Source organism: Phyllosticta capitalensis, assembly GCF_038381095.1.
Source record: "Phyllosticta capitalensis strain CBS 128856 chromosome Unknown BKA78scaffold_5, whole genome shotgun sequence".
Taxonomy (NCBI): domain Eukaryota; kingdom Fungi; phylum Ascomycota; class Dothideomycetes; order Botryosphaeriales; family Phyllostictaceae; genus Phyllosticta; species Phyllosticta capitalensis.
This window is the reverse complement of record NW_027117443.1, coordinates 1,766,192-1,779,130: the sequence shown is the minus strand read 5'-3', so window position 1 is coordinate 1,779,130 and position 12,939 is coordinate 1,766,192. Positions and strand designations below refer to the sequence as shown.

The 12,939-nt window shown below is 56.4% G+C and overlaps 9 protein-coding genes across 9 annotated transcripts; 6 read left to right on the top strand and 3 right to left on the bottom strand.

Annotated features, from left to right (window-relative positions):
* Positions 1 to 8: 8 nt before the first annotated feature.
* BKA78DRAFT_352965 (P-loop containing nucleoside triphosphate hydrolase protein) lies at positions 9 to 969 on the bottom strand (the record flags this gene model as incomplete). The annotated part of the gene is made up of 3 exons (XM_066891460.1): positions 9 to 362; positions 416 to 619; positions 673 to 969. 3 exons carry the CDS (start codon positions 967 to 969, stop codon positions 9 to 11), a joined length of 855 nt encoding a protein of 284 aa, XP_066744536.1.
* A 524-nt stretch (positions 970 to 1,493) lies between these two features.
* Positions 1,494 to 3,332, top strand: BKA78DRAFT_352964 (sphingosine-1-phosphate phosphohydrolase-like protein; the record flags this gene model as incomplete). Its single annotated transcript, XM_066891459.1, has 4 exons — positions 1,494 to 1,539; positions 1,585 to 1,801; positions 1,848 to 3,211; positions 3,265 to 3,332. The coding sequence occupies 4 exons, from the start codon at positions 1,494 to 1,496 to the stop codon at positions 3,330 to 3,332; spliced, it is 1,695 nt and encodes a 564-aa protein (XP_066744535.1).
* Positions 3,310 to 4,044, top strand: BKA78DRAFT_138756 (uncharacterized protein). The gene has a single exon (XM_066882717.1). The coding sequence runs from the start codon at positions 3,397 to 3,399 to the stop codon at positions 3,958 to 3,960; it is 564 nt and encodes a 187-aa protein (XP_066744534.1). The 5' UTR covers positions 3,310 to 3,396; the 3' UTR covers positions 3,961 to 4,044.
* Positions 3,888 to 4,896, bottom strand: BKA78DRAFT_314848 (uncharacterized protein). The gene has a single exon (XM_066888496.1). The coding sequence runs from the start codon at positions 4,420 to 4,422 to the stop codon at positions 4,129 to 4,131; it is 294 nt and encodes a 97-aa protein (XP_066744533.1). The 5' UTR covers positions 4,423 to 4,896; the 3' UTR covers positions 3,888 to 4,128.
* A 260-nt stretch (positions 4,897 to 5,156) lies between these two features.
* On the top strand, positions 5,157 to 5,640 carry BKA78DRAFT_352962 (mitotic-spindle organizing gamma-tubulin ring associated-domain-containing protein; the record flags this gene model as incomplete). The annotated part of the gene is made up of 3 exons (XM_066891458.1): positions 5,157 to 5,237; positions 5,382 to 5,459; positions 5,542 to 5,640. The coding sequence occupies 3 exons, from the start codon at positions 5,157 to 5,159 to the stop codon at positions 5,638 to 5,640; spliced, it is 258 nt and encodes an 85-aa protein (XP_066744532.1).
* Positions 5,641 to 5,880: 240 nt separating this feature from the next.
* BKA78DRAFT_138751 (uncharacterized protein) lies at positions 5,881 to 6,675 on the top strand. Its single transcript, XM_066882716.1, has one exon. The coding sequence runs from the start codon at positions 6,080 to 6,082 to the stop codon at positions 6,626 to 6,628; it is 549 nt and encodes a 182-aa protein (XP_066744531.1). The 5' UTR covers positions 5,881 to 6,079; the 3' UTR covers positions 6,629 to 6,675.
* Positions 6,157 to 7,904, bottom strand: BKA78DRAFT_314846 (translation initiation factor eIF-2B alpha subunit). The gene is made up of 2 exons (XM_066888495.1): positions 6,761 to 7,904; positions 6,157 to 6,712 (listed from the first exon to the last, which is right to left on the bottom strand). Exons 1-2 carry the CDS (start codon positions 7,718 to 7,720, stop codon positions 6,623 to 6,625), a joined length of 1,050 nt encoding a protein of 349 aa, XP_066744530.1. The 5' UTR covers positions 7,721 to 7,904; the 3' UTR covers positions 6,157 to 6,622.
* A 155-nt stretch (positions 7,905 to 8,059) lies between these two features.
* On the top strand, positions 8,060 to 9,234 carry BKA78DRAFT_336812 (mitochondrial 37S ribosomal protein uS12m; the record flags this gene model as incomplete). Its single annotated transcript, XM_066890240.1, has 4 exons — positions 8,060 to 8,095; positions 8,207 to 8,441; positions 8,541 to 8,641; positions 8,701 to 9,234. 4 exons carry the CDS (start codon positions 8,060 to 8,062, stop codon positions 8,764 to 8,766), a joined length of 438 nt encoding a protein of 145 aa, XP_066744529.1. The 3' UTR covers positions 8,767 to 9,234.
* Positions 9,235 to 11,047: 1,813 nt separating this feature from the next.
* Positions 11,048 to 12,122, top strand: BKA78DRAFT_138725 (uncharacterized protein). The gene has a single exon (XM_066882715.1). The coding sequence runs from the start codon at positions 11,207 to 11,209 to the stop codon at positions 11,921 to 11,923; it is 717 nt and encodes a 238-aa protein (XP_066744528.1). The 5' UTR covers positions 11,048 to 11,206; the 3' UTR covers positions 11,924 to 12,122.
* Positions 12,123 to 12,939: the final 817 nt, after the last annotated feature.

Here is a 12,939-nt window from a genome sequence, read left to right as displayed (position 1 = left end):
CGAGCTTCTCAGAGAATCTTGCACCTGCTCTTCCTCGGCTTGCGCCCACCAAACGGCGGCATGTTGCCGCCAGTGCCGCCAGCGCCGCCACCGTCGCCGCCGTTCGGTTTCCACTCCTCGCCGATGGCCATGGTGACGGCGGCGTCGAAGATGTCGTCCACGCCGTCCATCTCCTTGCTGCTGCACTCCATGTACGTGGCGCCCATCTTGTTTGCGACGGTGCGGCCCTGCTCGGGCGTCACGGGCGTCAGGCCCTGCGTCTTGAGCAGCTCGATGCACGTCTTACGGTGCCGCAGGTCCGACTTGAGGCCGAGCAGGATGATGGGCGTCGTGGGGCAAAAGTGCAACACTTCGGGGTACCACTGCAAATTGTGAGCTTGTGCGGGGGACGGCGATGGGATTAAGGTGGAATTACCTTGTCCATGACGTTTTCGAGCGAGTTGGGGCAGTCGATGGCGAAGCAGACGAAGAGGAGGTCGGTCTCGGGGTAAGAGAGCGGCCGCAGGCGGTCGTACTCTTCCTGGCCGGCCGTGTCCCACAGCGCCAGTTCGACCATCTTGCCTGTCGGCGGGTGCGGCGTGTGGGTGATGTAGTTTTCAAACACGGTCGGGACGTATTTCTACGGCTTTCGTCAGCGCCTCGTTCAACTGGCGGGTACGGCGTCGAACTGACCTCGGGAAAGTAGCCCTGGCTGTAGCTGATCAACAGACACGTCTTGCCGCAGCCGCCGTCGCCGACGACGACCAGCTTCTTGGACCACGCGGGCGGCTCAGTGATCATGGTGTTGACGGACTCGGGCGCGGTCGCCGTGGTGCGGTACGAGACGGTGGAGCTGACGGTGCCATTGCTCTGCCTCTTGCTCGGAGAACGGCCTGGTCTGCGCGACATGGAAGATGGAGGGTGAGGCGGCAGCTTCTCCGAGTTCTTGCGGCGCAAGTAGTCGTAGTTTTGGACGGCAGATACGGCCATGATGGCGGGTGGGGGAGGTAGAGAGTGCGCGCGGCGGGGTCAATGGCGTTTGTTGACTATGCGACTTTTGGTGTTGCGCAGAGTATGAATATTCACAATGAAAATGGGTCAACGGCGGACAGAGACGGGAGGCGACGCCAAGTCGAGTCGAGACAGACAGCGTGGGCGTCGAGGGGGAGACGACGAGATATGTGTTCTGGTTATGGTGTTGTTGACGGCGTGGGCGATTGGCATAGCAACTGTGGCTTGGCGCATGTCACCCGGACGGGGACGGGAGCGCTGCGGGTGCGGGTCTAATCTGACGCTTGGACCCCCCGTTTCTGCGGCCTGACGGGACCCCCGGGCCTCGTCCGCCAGGCCCGTCCAACACCATGCGCACGGCCATTCGCAGACATCTCAGGTCCAATTCTTCAATCCTCGCCGAACCTCACCTCGCCTTCTCCGGCCTCCACCACCCTCGCTGAATGCCCGGCCCAGCGCATGGAGCCGCCTGCCCGTCCTCTCCCTCCGCCGGGCCTCCCGCAATGACGGCGCAGCGCTACGATGCTGGCATGCGCAACCTCGACCATTGTGCGTCCACCACCTGCATCTCATGCCCTGACTGACCATTGTCAGATGCCAACCGGCTCCCCAAATGGCGCCACTCGCTGCGTTGCCGCCTGATTCCCATTGTGCGCTGGGAGACGCCCTATCTGGCCTACATGCAAGACGTCCTGCGCACCCCCGCCCTCGATTCGTACTTTGCCTTTACTGCCAATCTGGGAACACACACCTTCTTCATGGTCATGCTGCCCATTCTCTTTTGGTGTGGCTTTTCAAATCTGGGCAAGGCGTAGGTTTGCTGGCTCGTGGCTTGGAGCTGAGCTGATTACTTGCAGCATGGTACATGTGCTCGCCTCGGGCGTCTTTTGGAGCGGCTTCGTCAAAGACATGCTCTGCCTCCCGAGACCTCTATCCCCTCCGCTGCAGCGCATCACCATGTCCGGTTCCGCTGCCCTAGAGTACGGCTTTCCGTCGACGCACTCTACCAATGCCGTGTCGGTGGCCATATATGCCCTGTATATGCTGCATACCGGTGACGATGGCTCTACCTTGTTTACCATTCTAAAGGTGTGCTTTTACTGGTACGCCTTTTCCATCGTGTTTGGACGTCTCTACTGCGGCATGCACGGCTTCTTTGATGTCATCGTTGGCACAACGCTCGGCGCCGCACTGGGAGTAGTCGAACTCGCGTTTGGGAACCAGTTCGACCACTGGGTATGCGATGAGAGCATGACAAACCTGATAATTGTCGTCCTCGTCATCCTCGTCCTTGTCCGTGTGCATCCTGAACCAGCAGACGACTGTCCCTGCTTCGACGACAGCGTGTGCTTTGCTGGTGTCGTCATTGGCGTGGAATTGGCCTCCTGGCACTTTGCTCAGACACCCCTTGCGCTACCCACCCCCATTCCCTCGACCATTCCCTTTGCAATCCAAGAGATTGGCTACATCAAAGCTACCATACGTATATTTCTGGGCGTGCTCATCATCTTTGCCTGGCGGGGGGTCGCGAAGCCGACGCTTCTCAGAGTCCTTCCACCCCTTTTTCGAATCCTCGAGCGCACACGCATGAGTTTGCCACGTCGATTCTTTCTCGAAGCCAGCAAGTACACGAGCGTGCCAAACCTCCGCGGCGACGACCACGTCATCCCATCTGCCTCGGACATTCCGTCTATGTTGACGAATCTTCGACATCCGCGCAAACGCGCCATCTCCGTTGGCCCACAATCCATGGCCGACGCGTACGAGACTCTAGCATACCGTCACCAGCGACGGCGCGAGAGCATGGACGCCGAGGCCAATGGAGCGCAGCAACCCAGCCTCAGCCGTTCTCCCAGCCGGCGGCCAGAAACGGAGGCCTCTCCAGACGCCGCGGCCGTATCGACGTCGTCAAGCACGCTGGGGAAGCCCGCTGGCGTCAATCTCCTGCCAACGCCCATGTCGTCGCGCGTGCACTCGTACGAGCAAATGATGGGCGCGGCGAACCCCGACTCTGTCAACCCGAGCCCGTCGCCGCCGCCCTCCAGCCACGGCGCGGGGACGCCCAGGCGCTCGGACGACAAGGGCGAGGCCATTGACGACAAGGCTGAGGGAGGGATTGAGGGAGACGAGGAAAAGGAGGACCGTGAAATCTTCTCCAAGCTCGAACGGCCGCGCGTGCGCTACGACGTCGAGGTCGTGACGAAGCTGATTGTGTACACCGGTGAGTGGTGACGGTTTTTTGTCTTTTCAAGTTTGTGCTGACATGCTGAAAAGGCATCGGGTGGTTCGCGGCCGAAGGAAATCCCCTTCTATTCGAACTCTTTGGCCTGGGAATGCCGTGATGTGTTGGCCGAGCAAAACGACAGAGCGTCGCCGTAGAGCGGCGAAGACAGCCAGAGACGCGTCATGAAAAACAAAGCACCAGCAACGCGCAACCAGCAAGATTCACACAACAAGGACCAAGCGACGGGAAGTTTAAACGACTGGATGAACAAAACACTTGTAGATGACCACGTGGCGCGGCGGCGGCGGCGGCAGGCCCATCCACCTTGCCTTTGCGCTCGGATAGAAGATGTCGGTCTCCCTCACTTCGGGAGCTTTCCTTACAAATTGGGCACCTGGAGCAAGGGAGTTGGGGTGCGGCGGGCGGTGTTACCTCTCTTGACTTTTATGTTGGAGGGGCGGAGCCGGTTGGTCTGTTTGATTTTACTGTCTAATCGGCGGGGCTTCTGTCGTTGCGCTGCTTGGACGGTGCTGGTAGATGGCAATGATGACACGAGCCTGCTTTCCCAACCTTGTTTCCACGGTGTGTCCTTTCATAGGCAGGCCGGTTGCCAACGCGATTTTTTTGTTCGTACTTATAGTACCGAGGAATATAACACCCCCTGGGATCTGGAAATGATGAGCCTGTGGCTGTTCAAGTCACTCGTTGCGCCAAGTCAATTGGGGAGTTGTTGTTTGAGTGTTTGAATTGATTGGTTGAAATGATTCATGATGCCGTAATCATTAATCGTAGGTATCAAATGTGACGCCTACTCCTGGCGCCTTTTTCCCGCCCTCTCACATGATTTCCAATACTACCACAGATCCATCCATCCATCCATCCTCCCTTCATCCTCCAGCTTGAGATTTCAGAAATCAAAAGTGCTTCTGCTCGACGCTAGCAGGCAGCTGATCGCCGTGTCCGGTAATGACGCCGCCCGTCTTGCCCGTGTCGCCGGGGTTGCGAGGGATGTCGGTGGCGTTGTCGACGGCAGCGCCCTTGGAGCCGGCGCCGATGGGGTTGAGCTCGCTCTTCTCGCCTGACTGGTCGGGGCGCGGCACAGAGGGGATCGTGTTTTGCTTGCCGGCTGTCTGAGGGGTCGTGGTGCCCGTGGCGGCCATGTCGGTGATGGAGCCGCCGGCGGGGAAGGCGTCGTTGGTGGGTGCCATTGTGGTTTTTGGTGGGTTGATGTGTTGAGGTTGTGGTTGAGGTTGTTCCGTGGAGTTTCTCGAGTTGAGAGAGAAGAGAGATGTGAGAGAGGATTGATTGATTGATTGATGAGTTGATTGATGGAGAACCGAAGTATGAGAACAAGACCCTTTTTTGTACCCTCTCCCTCCTGTCCCTGACGCCGCCACACTCACCTACCCGCCGCAGCAGCTGCACGTCATCCAGTCATGGCGACGTCAGATGTCTACCGTTCAGTCCACTTGCGCACGGCAGGTGATGTCAAACAATGGGGCCATTCCAGATCTCCCAATCTTGATGTCCAAGTTGAATGTCGATGTGCGAGCGGCTGCCCGATGCGTGTCATCGAGAATCGACATGGCAAAAGTGATCTACATGGGGATTCTTGTCAATGCGGTAATGGAGTTTCGGGTCCAGGCCGATGGCGTCAGTCTCACATCATCCATGGAGGCCCGACGTCTGGTTCGGCAGCGGGGAAACTGTTGCTCCGTTACCCCTGATTTTTCGGTTTCTTGCCCCCTGGCGCGACCGTCGGGGTTTGGACGCACAGACCAGCTACGCGCCCCGCGTCCTCCCGTCCTGTGGGTTGCGCTGCCCGCTCACCACCACGCCTCGACGCATCGCAAAGTTAGTCGTTGAATCGATCAGCCATTCCACCAGCTCAAACCCTTCTCTACCTCATCAGCCCGTCTCGCAGTCTCCGCCTCCCGCCAAAATGCCACCAACGACCGAAGCCGACAAGCGCCAGGCCGCGCGCGAAGTCGTCGATATTCTCGAAGAGATAGCAACGCTGCTCGTACGTCCCTCTCCACCGCCTCTCCACAATTGCAGTCATCCCACGCCCTTTAGACACGCGCAACTCTGGCCCATCTTATACAAGCATCCCGCCATCCAGTAGGAACCGGAGACCACTAGGCTAACACAACCACCACCGCCGCAGAACACCAAACTCGACCGCACCCAACTGTCCTACTGCATCTCGCTCATCGAAAACGGCGTCAACCCCGAAGCTCTAGCCGTATGTCCTGCCTCATCCTATCCCATCCTACCCAAAACAAAAATCCCACATGTTGGCTTTGCGACTGACGCGAGCGCCCTAGACCGTCATCCGCGACCTGCGCACGCAGTACCCGGAGCCCCTCGACCCCGCCGACGAGGAGCAACAGCAACAGCAGCAGCAGGGAGCGGGTCCTGCTTAGACGCGCCATGGCTGAGTAGAGCGGCATCGGAAAGCTGCTGAATAGGACGCGGAGAAGGACGTGGCACAACCATGCCTGGCTCGAGAACATGAGAGCTGCTTGCCCGCGTCGCTTTGTGCTTGTGGCGGCCTGTGTTTATCCTGGACTTGCGACCGGGCGTCCGGGTTGGGGGCATCTTTGCTCCTCGATCGACGCTATGCGATGAGCTAGATGATCACGTCCCAATGAAGGGATGGACGGGAAGAGGCCACGGGACTGATGCGTTGCCTTTGTGGCTTTGTGAAGAGGCGCATACCCCGGAGACGGGACGCTTCGAAGGGCTCGGCGCGCTCGGCCTTGATGCATATGATGTTCATGATCATGGTTTATTGTGTATTCTAGTCTCCATGCACACAGACGCCGCCGGTACAAGCACTGCCATACGTGGCAGGCTGTGGGAATGCCCGACAGTTGTGATTGGCGTCCTGGAGGACGATTAGCCAAGCAGGCAAGCAGAACAGCCAGCATAGGTAGACTAAGTGGATATGATACAAGTGGTATTCGGCGTGGTCCGCGTCAGCAAGCGTCTACTTCTCTATGTCTTCGTACAGTGCCCATGAATGCTCCCTGTGCCCTCTTTTTCCCACCGACACTCCCAAAAAGCAAGTACAAGCGAGTAGTCACGATAACTCCCCATGTCCACGCAAACGCCATACACCATGTCAAGCCGCTTTTCGGCCATCTCCCCGCACACGAACCCCTGATGACTCCCTGGCTGCCGCGAATCGACTTAGTCGAGCTCGTCGTCGCGGAGCCGGCCCACGAAGCCCATGCCGATGCCCTTAGCGACGGCGGGCGGAGCGAGCGGGAAGAGGCTCCTAATCAGAGAGTCAATGAACAGTATACAAAGTATAGTACACTTCTCGGCTCATTGGTCAGTTGGGAAGGAGCCAGAGAGGCGCGAAGATCTCATGGGAATCAGGTTGTAAGCTACGGGGAGGGCTTATAACCAAATCTTGAACAACTCCTCTGCGACTGCAGAGGGAGTCATCATGCCGCCCTCGGTCACGATAGTCGAAATCAGCTTTCCCGGCTATTACAGTCAGTATGGAGTGTACAAGGAGTCTTCATAGGCGCTTACCGTGTAGTCGACAGCGTTGTCGACTGCTCCCGATGCCCACAACTTCTCGCGTGCTTCAATCTCTTCGCGAAGCTGTGGCGGCAGATCCTGGCCGCCGCTCCGGCTACCCCACGCTTCAACCGCCTCCTCCTCGTCGTCGGCGTAGAAGCGGATTGCCTTCTGCTCGATGGGAAGGTCGAACTGCCCAAGAGGGAAAAGCCGAACGAACTTGTGGCTCTCGGCAAACACCAAAACCTCCTTGTTCTTGGTGTTGGCGAGCAACGCCAACTGGTGCGTGCCCAACTGAGCGACGATGCCGCCGTCTTGCAAGACGCCCTCGGCGCCAACAAACACCAAGTCGACCTTGTGCATGGTGTATGCGACGGCCGCGTCCGGAATCGTGGCGACCGGGATACCATGCGTGCGCAACGACGTCACCATGTCCATACCCTTGGTGTCGTTCAAGGACGACAGGATGTAGATAACGCGGAACCGGATGTTAGCCTTGGCGGCGTCCTCGAGGAAGCCCTGCACGCAACGAGACGCGCCCTTGGTCATGATCGTGCGTCCGTCACGTATGCAATGTTTGCCGCGGCTGGCGATTTTGGCACGCGCTGCCTTGGCCCTCTCTGCGAAGAGTTGTCCGTTGGAGAGCATATGGCGCACCACCGCCGCAAAGTCGGCGTCTGCGCCGGGCTTGATCGAATGCGAGAGGAATCGTTGGAAGAGGTCGGTTCCAGCAGAAAGAGAAATTTGGTTGGGGACGCCCGTCTTGAGCTTGTCGATGTATGCGGCGAGCAGGGTCATGGTTTCTGTAGTCGTGCTGGTGTCGTGCGATGAGAGTGCGGCTACGAGAGCTTGAATAGCGGCAATCGGCATGGTCATGTCCGGGTCTTCAGCCAGCAGAGTGCGATACTTGGTGACAATATCGAAGCTGGCGGCGCTGGCACCCGGTCCCAAAGAGGCTTGCGGGAGACCCATGGTGGTCGTTGAGCTGTACGAATGCTCCCTGTGGATATCAAAAGCGTGCGCGCACAGGTGTACCGGGAGTGATCGTAGGACGCGACAGTGACTTTGGAAGGAGCAGTTCGGTCGGTGAATCGGTCGTGTGCTGGAGGATTGAGGTCTGGGTAGGGTGGACAAGAGAGTCTGAGGTCGCGTCCTGTCAAGGTCAATGGATTGAAAGAATCCCCGCCGTCACCCCAGTCGAGTCACGAAATCTACTTGGCTCGTGCGCTAACTGTCTCACCGCCCTCACCTCCGCCAAAAGCTTCCTCCAACAACGACTAATTCCACGACTATTATCCAATCCAAACGCCAATGCCTCTCCACCACATCTTCTCGCGGCATCTTGCCGTGCGCGCCGTCGCCCCAATATTCCGGACAAGCCCACTTGCCCCTCCGCGGACTACCAGCACTAGCATCGCCGCCACAGCAGCAACAGCTCTCCGCAACGCCGCGCGCGAGTTCAGCACCACGCCGACTCTCGGCGCAACGTACAACCAAGTCCGCCGCAAATGTCGCAAGCCGCAACCCTTCCGCAAGCCCGTCTCGCCGCAACTAGCAGATCGTCCGGAGATGAAGGCTGTGTGCCTCAAGGTCGGCACGACCAAGCCCAAGAAGCCCAACTCGGGAGAGCGCAAGGTCGCTCGTGTGCGTCTTAGCAACGGCAACTTGGTGTGGGCATATATTCCTGGTGAAGGTGGGTCGATGCTATCTGGGTCGTTCAAGAGAGGGTTATGGAGAATCGAAAGAGGAAGGCATTGGTTGGCATAGGCTAACGGTTCCGGTTCACTTGTAGGACACAACATCCAGCAGCACTCGGTCGTTTTGGTGCGCGGCGGACGTGCCCAAGATTGCCCTGGTGTACGGTACAAGGTCGTCCGTGGTGCTATGGATTTGGTACGAATGCTTTCACACTCCACATTCGCTGCTGCGTTTTGGCTGACAGGCTGCAACAGGGAGGTGTTGGTAACCGCATTACGGCGCGGTCAAAGTATGGCACCAAGAAGCCAAAGACTAACTAGTCGGACCTTGATGTGTCTTTCTCTTCGATGTCGTTGAATTAAATACCAGTGAGCGTAAGCTATTATTTTCATGACAGTGGGCGTCCATTGAGAGGGCATAAGGATGCGCAAAACCTAAGCATAAAGTGTGGAATATGTGAGAATTCCATCAAGTCTTGGTTTGGTCGGCTTGAATCAATGTCATGTCCCAAGTAGGCTTGATCTATGTGCTGCACACAGCGGTTGTCATCTACCTTTCCTTTCCTTTCAGTTCCTCACGCGTTGTTCAACGGCAGTTTATATCGCTCTGTTTTGTCCGCCGACAGTAAAAGAAGGAGACGCTGCAGGATCCTCTGGGGGAGGAGCAAGACGTAAGCAGCAGCAAGAAATAGACGCATACATTGGTGTTCATCTCCAGGGTGAAGTCTTCGGAGTCCTGCCAAGCATCTTTCTCTCAAGTTGTTTTTTTAGCTGTATTGCAGGCGTACCTGAAAAGCAGTCCGGCGGTGGGCGACGGCAGTCACCACCCAGGGCATCGGCTCGGTCAGGTCCTGCGCATTCTGCCCACCACTTGCCCGATTGCCTGCGCGCCCGACTTTGGAAGCCACCCCTCCCACTCGGGATTAGTGGCGCGCACTTCTCGCTCTATGTTTTAAAAACCACTTTTCGCATTCTTTGCCCAACCCTCTTCATCTTCCTCCTCCTCCTCCTCCTCCTCAACCTCAACCTCTGCTCCTCTCATCGCGGACTCACCTTCTCATTCTCGTTCCCGGCTGGCGGCGGGTGCTGCTTGCGCCTGCTGCCAGCCCGCTCTCTCACTGCTCTTCTCTTTTCCTCCTCCAAGACACATTCCGCTCGACAACCTCGCCACGCACTTTGGACCAGAGCACCGCGGTCCTTGTGACTGCTCGAGGTGTTGGCGCTCCGTCGCTTACCATCGCCCGCAACTGACGGCTTCGACGGCTGGCTTCACGTTTCCTTGTGATTCGTGTTTCTTCTTCAGATCTCTGGTAAGCTTCTATTCTCGGGCGGCTCTACAGCACCATGCTGACTCTCTCTTTTCCCTGAAGGCCTCAACTTTGGTCGAGATAGTCAAGGCGTCCCATGAGACGTCTTCACCTTTATGTAGCCGGTTGCGCTGCGCGCTTACCATTGCTTAAACCTGTGAGCAAGCACAACTCCCCCGTCCGTTCTACGTCATCAAGCTGACTTCACTTCTTCTTGCAGCCTCCACTCGGGTTGATGTGACGTTCCCTCGAGGTCCGTCTCTTTTCTACTCCAACAAATACTCGTCTTCTGCTTCAACAACCAATCGTCTTCTACTTCAACAAGCGTTCGCCATCACAAGGCCTGCGAGATTCCTCGCGCCTCGGCCACGCGTTACGAGTGATTCATTGAGCCGGTGGCTTTCTGCGCTTCCAATTGCTCTCAAACGTAAGTACCATCAATCCTCGGACCAGCATGCGTCAACATGATGACATCTCGTGTCATCACAGTGCTCAACAATGAGTTGGGATTTCGGAGGCTCTGTCAGAGTCTTTGTCTTCTACTTTCACGAAACTGGGACCTGTCAGGTTCAGTCGTCCTCTCAGGCTTTGGTCGCCCATGAATCGACTTTGAGCGCGCCCGACAAACAATTGGCCTTCTCAACCCTTTCAACTCATTATCGACGGCACCGAAACTGAATCCCTCCGCCTGCTCCCAACCAATTGACGGCAAGCGAAACGACTTGAAACGCGACGCGGAAGTTGGCTAAGCGAGTCTCACAAAACTTTACAGCGTGCGCCGCATGTACTGAACCTCACCATCGGGAGTTGAAAAGCTCAATCCGCTCTTCATCATTCGTCGTCTCCGGACACGCCCGAGTAAATCGAAACCGGGGGCGAGAGTTTCAATCATTCTCCCTTTCACGTTCTTCTTTGGATGTGCCCGGCCAAAAATCGACACTTGCACACCTCTCAATCGAACAACGGCAGCGCCCACACTCCACGGTCGACAACCTCGACGAGGACGGTCGTTGTCAATACACTCCCGTCCCCTCTGCGTAGTCCATCGCCATCTTAAGCAGCACGCAGTCGGTTTAGTCGGTCCACAAAATCTCAAAACCGACACTTGCTTCCCATCTCTTACTCCCTTGTACATACAACCTCGACGAGCAAGGAACAACGACAAGCAACAACGACAAGGAACAACAACAAGCAACAGGAGAAGATTCAAGCAACAGGGCGGCCGCGCACCGGTGGTTTAGTCGGTCCAAAGTTATCCCCAAACCGACACTTATCTTCCCTTCAGAGGACTCCGTCGGTTTAGTCGGTCCACACCATCTCAAAACCGACGCTTGCTCTCCTTCTCTTACTGTCTTGTACATACAATCTCAACGAGCAACAAGAGTAGAGGGCAAAGAGCAAGAGTCAGAAGAAGAATAGATGGGGAAGAAAAGCAACAGGGCGGTCTCGTGCCGATGGTTCTGTCGGTCCAAACACAGCCCCAAACCGACACTTCTTCTCCCTTCCTCATATGCGCACAACCTTACCTCACACGGACATTCGCATGTTACCGGATGAATTCCCTTCGTCGGTTTAGTCGGTCCGCTCAAAACCGACATTTGCGCCCTTTCTCTTCCATCCGCTCAATACCCCTTCCTCTTCCGCTCCCTCGGCCTCGGTCGATCTGGCGTCTCCTTGTGATTCGTCTTGTTCACTTCGACAAATCTCCGTCATCACAGGCGCTGTGCCGTCCCTCGGGCCGTGGCACGCGCCACTTGTGGTTGAGCTGGTGGTGTCCCGGTTTAGTCGTCCGGCCAAAATCAACATTTGCTCTCCTGCTCTTCTATCCGCCAACCCCCCTCTTCTTTTTCCCGGTGCCGTCTTCGACCGGTTCGGCGTTTCCCGAGGGACTCGTCTTTTTTAAACTTTTAAAAATTTTCGCCTTCTACTCCAACAAATGGTCGTCATCACAAGGGCTGCGAGTGGCCACACGGTCACTTGTGCTTGAGCTGGTGGTGTCCTGGGCTTCCGTTCTTGGATTCCCTTTGGCGGTTCAGTCGTCCGCACAAAATCGACATTCGCTCCCCATTTCTTCTTTCCGCCAAACCCCCTCCTCTCTTTCCCGACTTCGGCTTCGGCCGATAGCATTACGGGCCCTTGTGGTCTGTAGAGACTCTCCTCCAACGGTTTAGTCGTCCGTCCAAAATCGACATTTTTTCCCTTCTTCTCCCAGCTCTGCTGCCCTCGGCCGATGTTGGTTTGGCGGTCCTTGTGATTCGTCTCGGCGTCTCCCTAGGGATTCGTCCTGGTTCAGTCGTCCGCTTAAAATCGACACTTTTCCCCCTCTTCACTCTCCATAGAAAGAAATGAAATGTAACGGGATCACAATAACTCTTCATGACATGCTCATCCACTCAGTGATTTCTGTACTAGTAAATGCAAAATGCCACGTGTAAATTCAAAGTGTCAAACCACCGAAGCCACGAAGCCTCCGATGTGGCAAGATTTCAAAGACTCAACAATTCAGCAAAATCTTGGTGAAGAATACATACTATCTATCATGGCAAATACAGCAGACCATTCGCATGCACCGCGTTGCAGGCAGAACACGGGTCCCAAGCTCAAAATCCAACATTCGTCAGCATCCCAATTACAACCGCAACCAGCAACAAGACATGCTCCATGCGATTCTCGAGTCCCAATTACCACAGTGGTGGTCAATCATGCCCCTATTCTTCTACACCATGACAGTGGAATTCATCATGAAGATGCCGCCAGCGGAAGGAAGGCTTTGATACACCCACCCGCTCACTCACTCCCCACAACCACCTGCAAGCTTACCAAAGCTGTACTCCCGATTGACGGAAACGAGACGTACGTGGTCGGCCGCCGAATAATGTGGGAGAAGCTGTGTAAATCAAGAGAGACACAATTATAGAACGCTACTAGGGCCGGTGATGCATCCTCATCTCTAACCGGGGCGCGAGACGGCTTTCCAAGTCCATGAACGACGTGTTTGAAAGACCGCGCACGTGATGCTAGGGAGTGGGACTATGATACCTCCTTGTGCCCATGCTCTACAGTCTGCTCCGTGTGATGACTTCTCTGGTTGCTCGAGTGAGAGACAACCACCAGATGCAAGGTTCCATCATGGCCACACAGTACCCGCCCCTGAGCCTCAGTCGTAAAATGCAATGGCGACAACGCC

What these genes read in the sequence shown, in the direction of transcription:
- BKA78DRAFT_138756 (XM_066882717.1), top strand. Translation starts at nt 3,397, where the DNA reads ATGAAAAACAAAGCACCAGCAACGCGCAACCAGCAAGATTCACACAAC.
- BKA78DRAFT_314848 (XM_066888496.1), bottom strand. Translation starts at nt 4,422, where the DNA reads ATGGCACCCACCAACGACGCCTTCCCCGCCGGCGGCTCCATCACCGAC.
- BKA78DRAFT_138751 (XM_066882716.1), top strand. Translation starts at nt 6,080, where the DNA reads ATGCCCGACAGTTGTGATTGGCGTCCTGGAGGACGATTAGCCAAGCAG.
- BKA78DRAFT_314846 (XM_066888495.1), bottom strand. Translation starts at nt 7,720, where the DNA reads ATGGGTCTCCCGCAAGCCTCTTTGGGACCGGGTGCCAGCGCCGCCAGC. An exon ending in ACAACGCTGTCGACTACACG is followed by an intron (nt 6,713 to 6,760) that starts GTAAGCGCCTAT and finishes TGACTGTAATAG; the next exon opens with CCGGGAAAGCTGATTTCGAC.
- BKA78DRAFT_138725 (XM_066882715.1), top strand. Translation starts at nt 11,207, where the DNA reads ATGGTTCTGTCGGTCCAAACACAGCCCCAAACCGACACTTCTTCTCCC.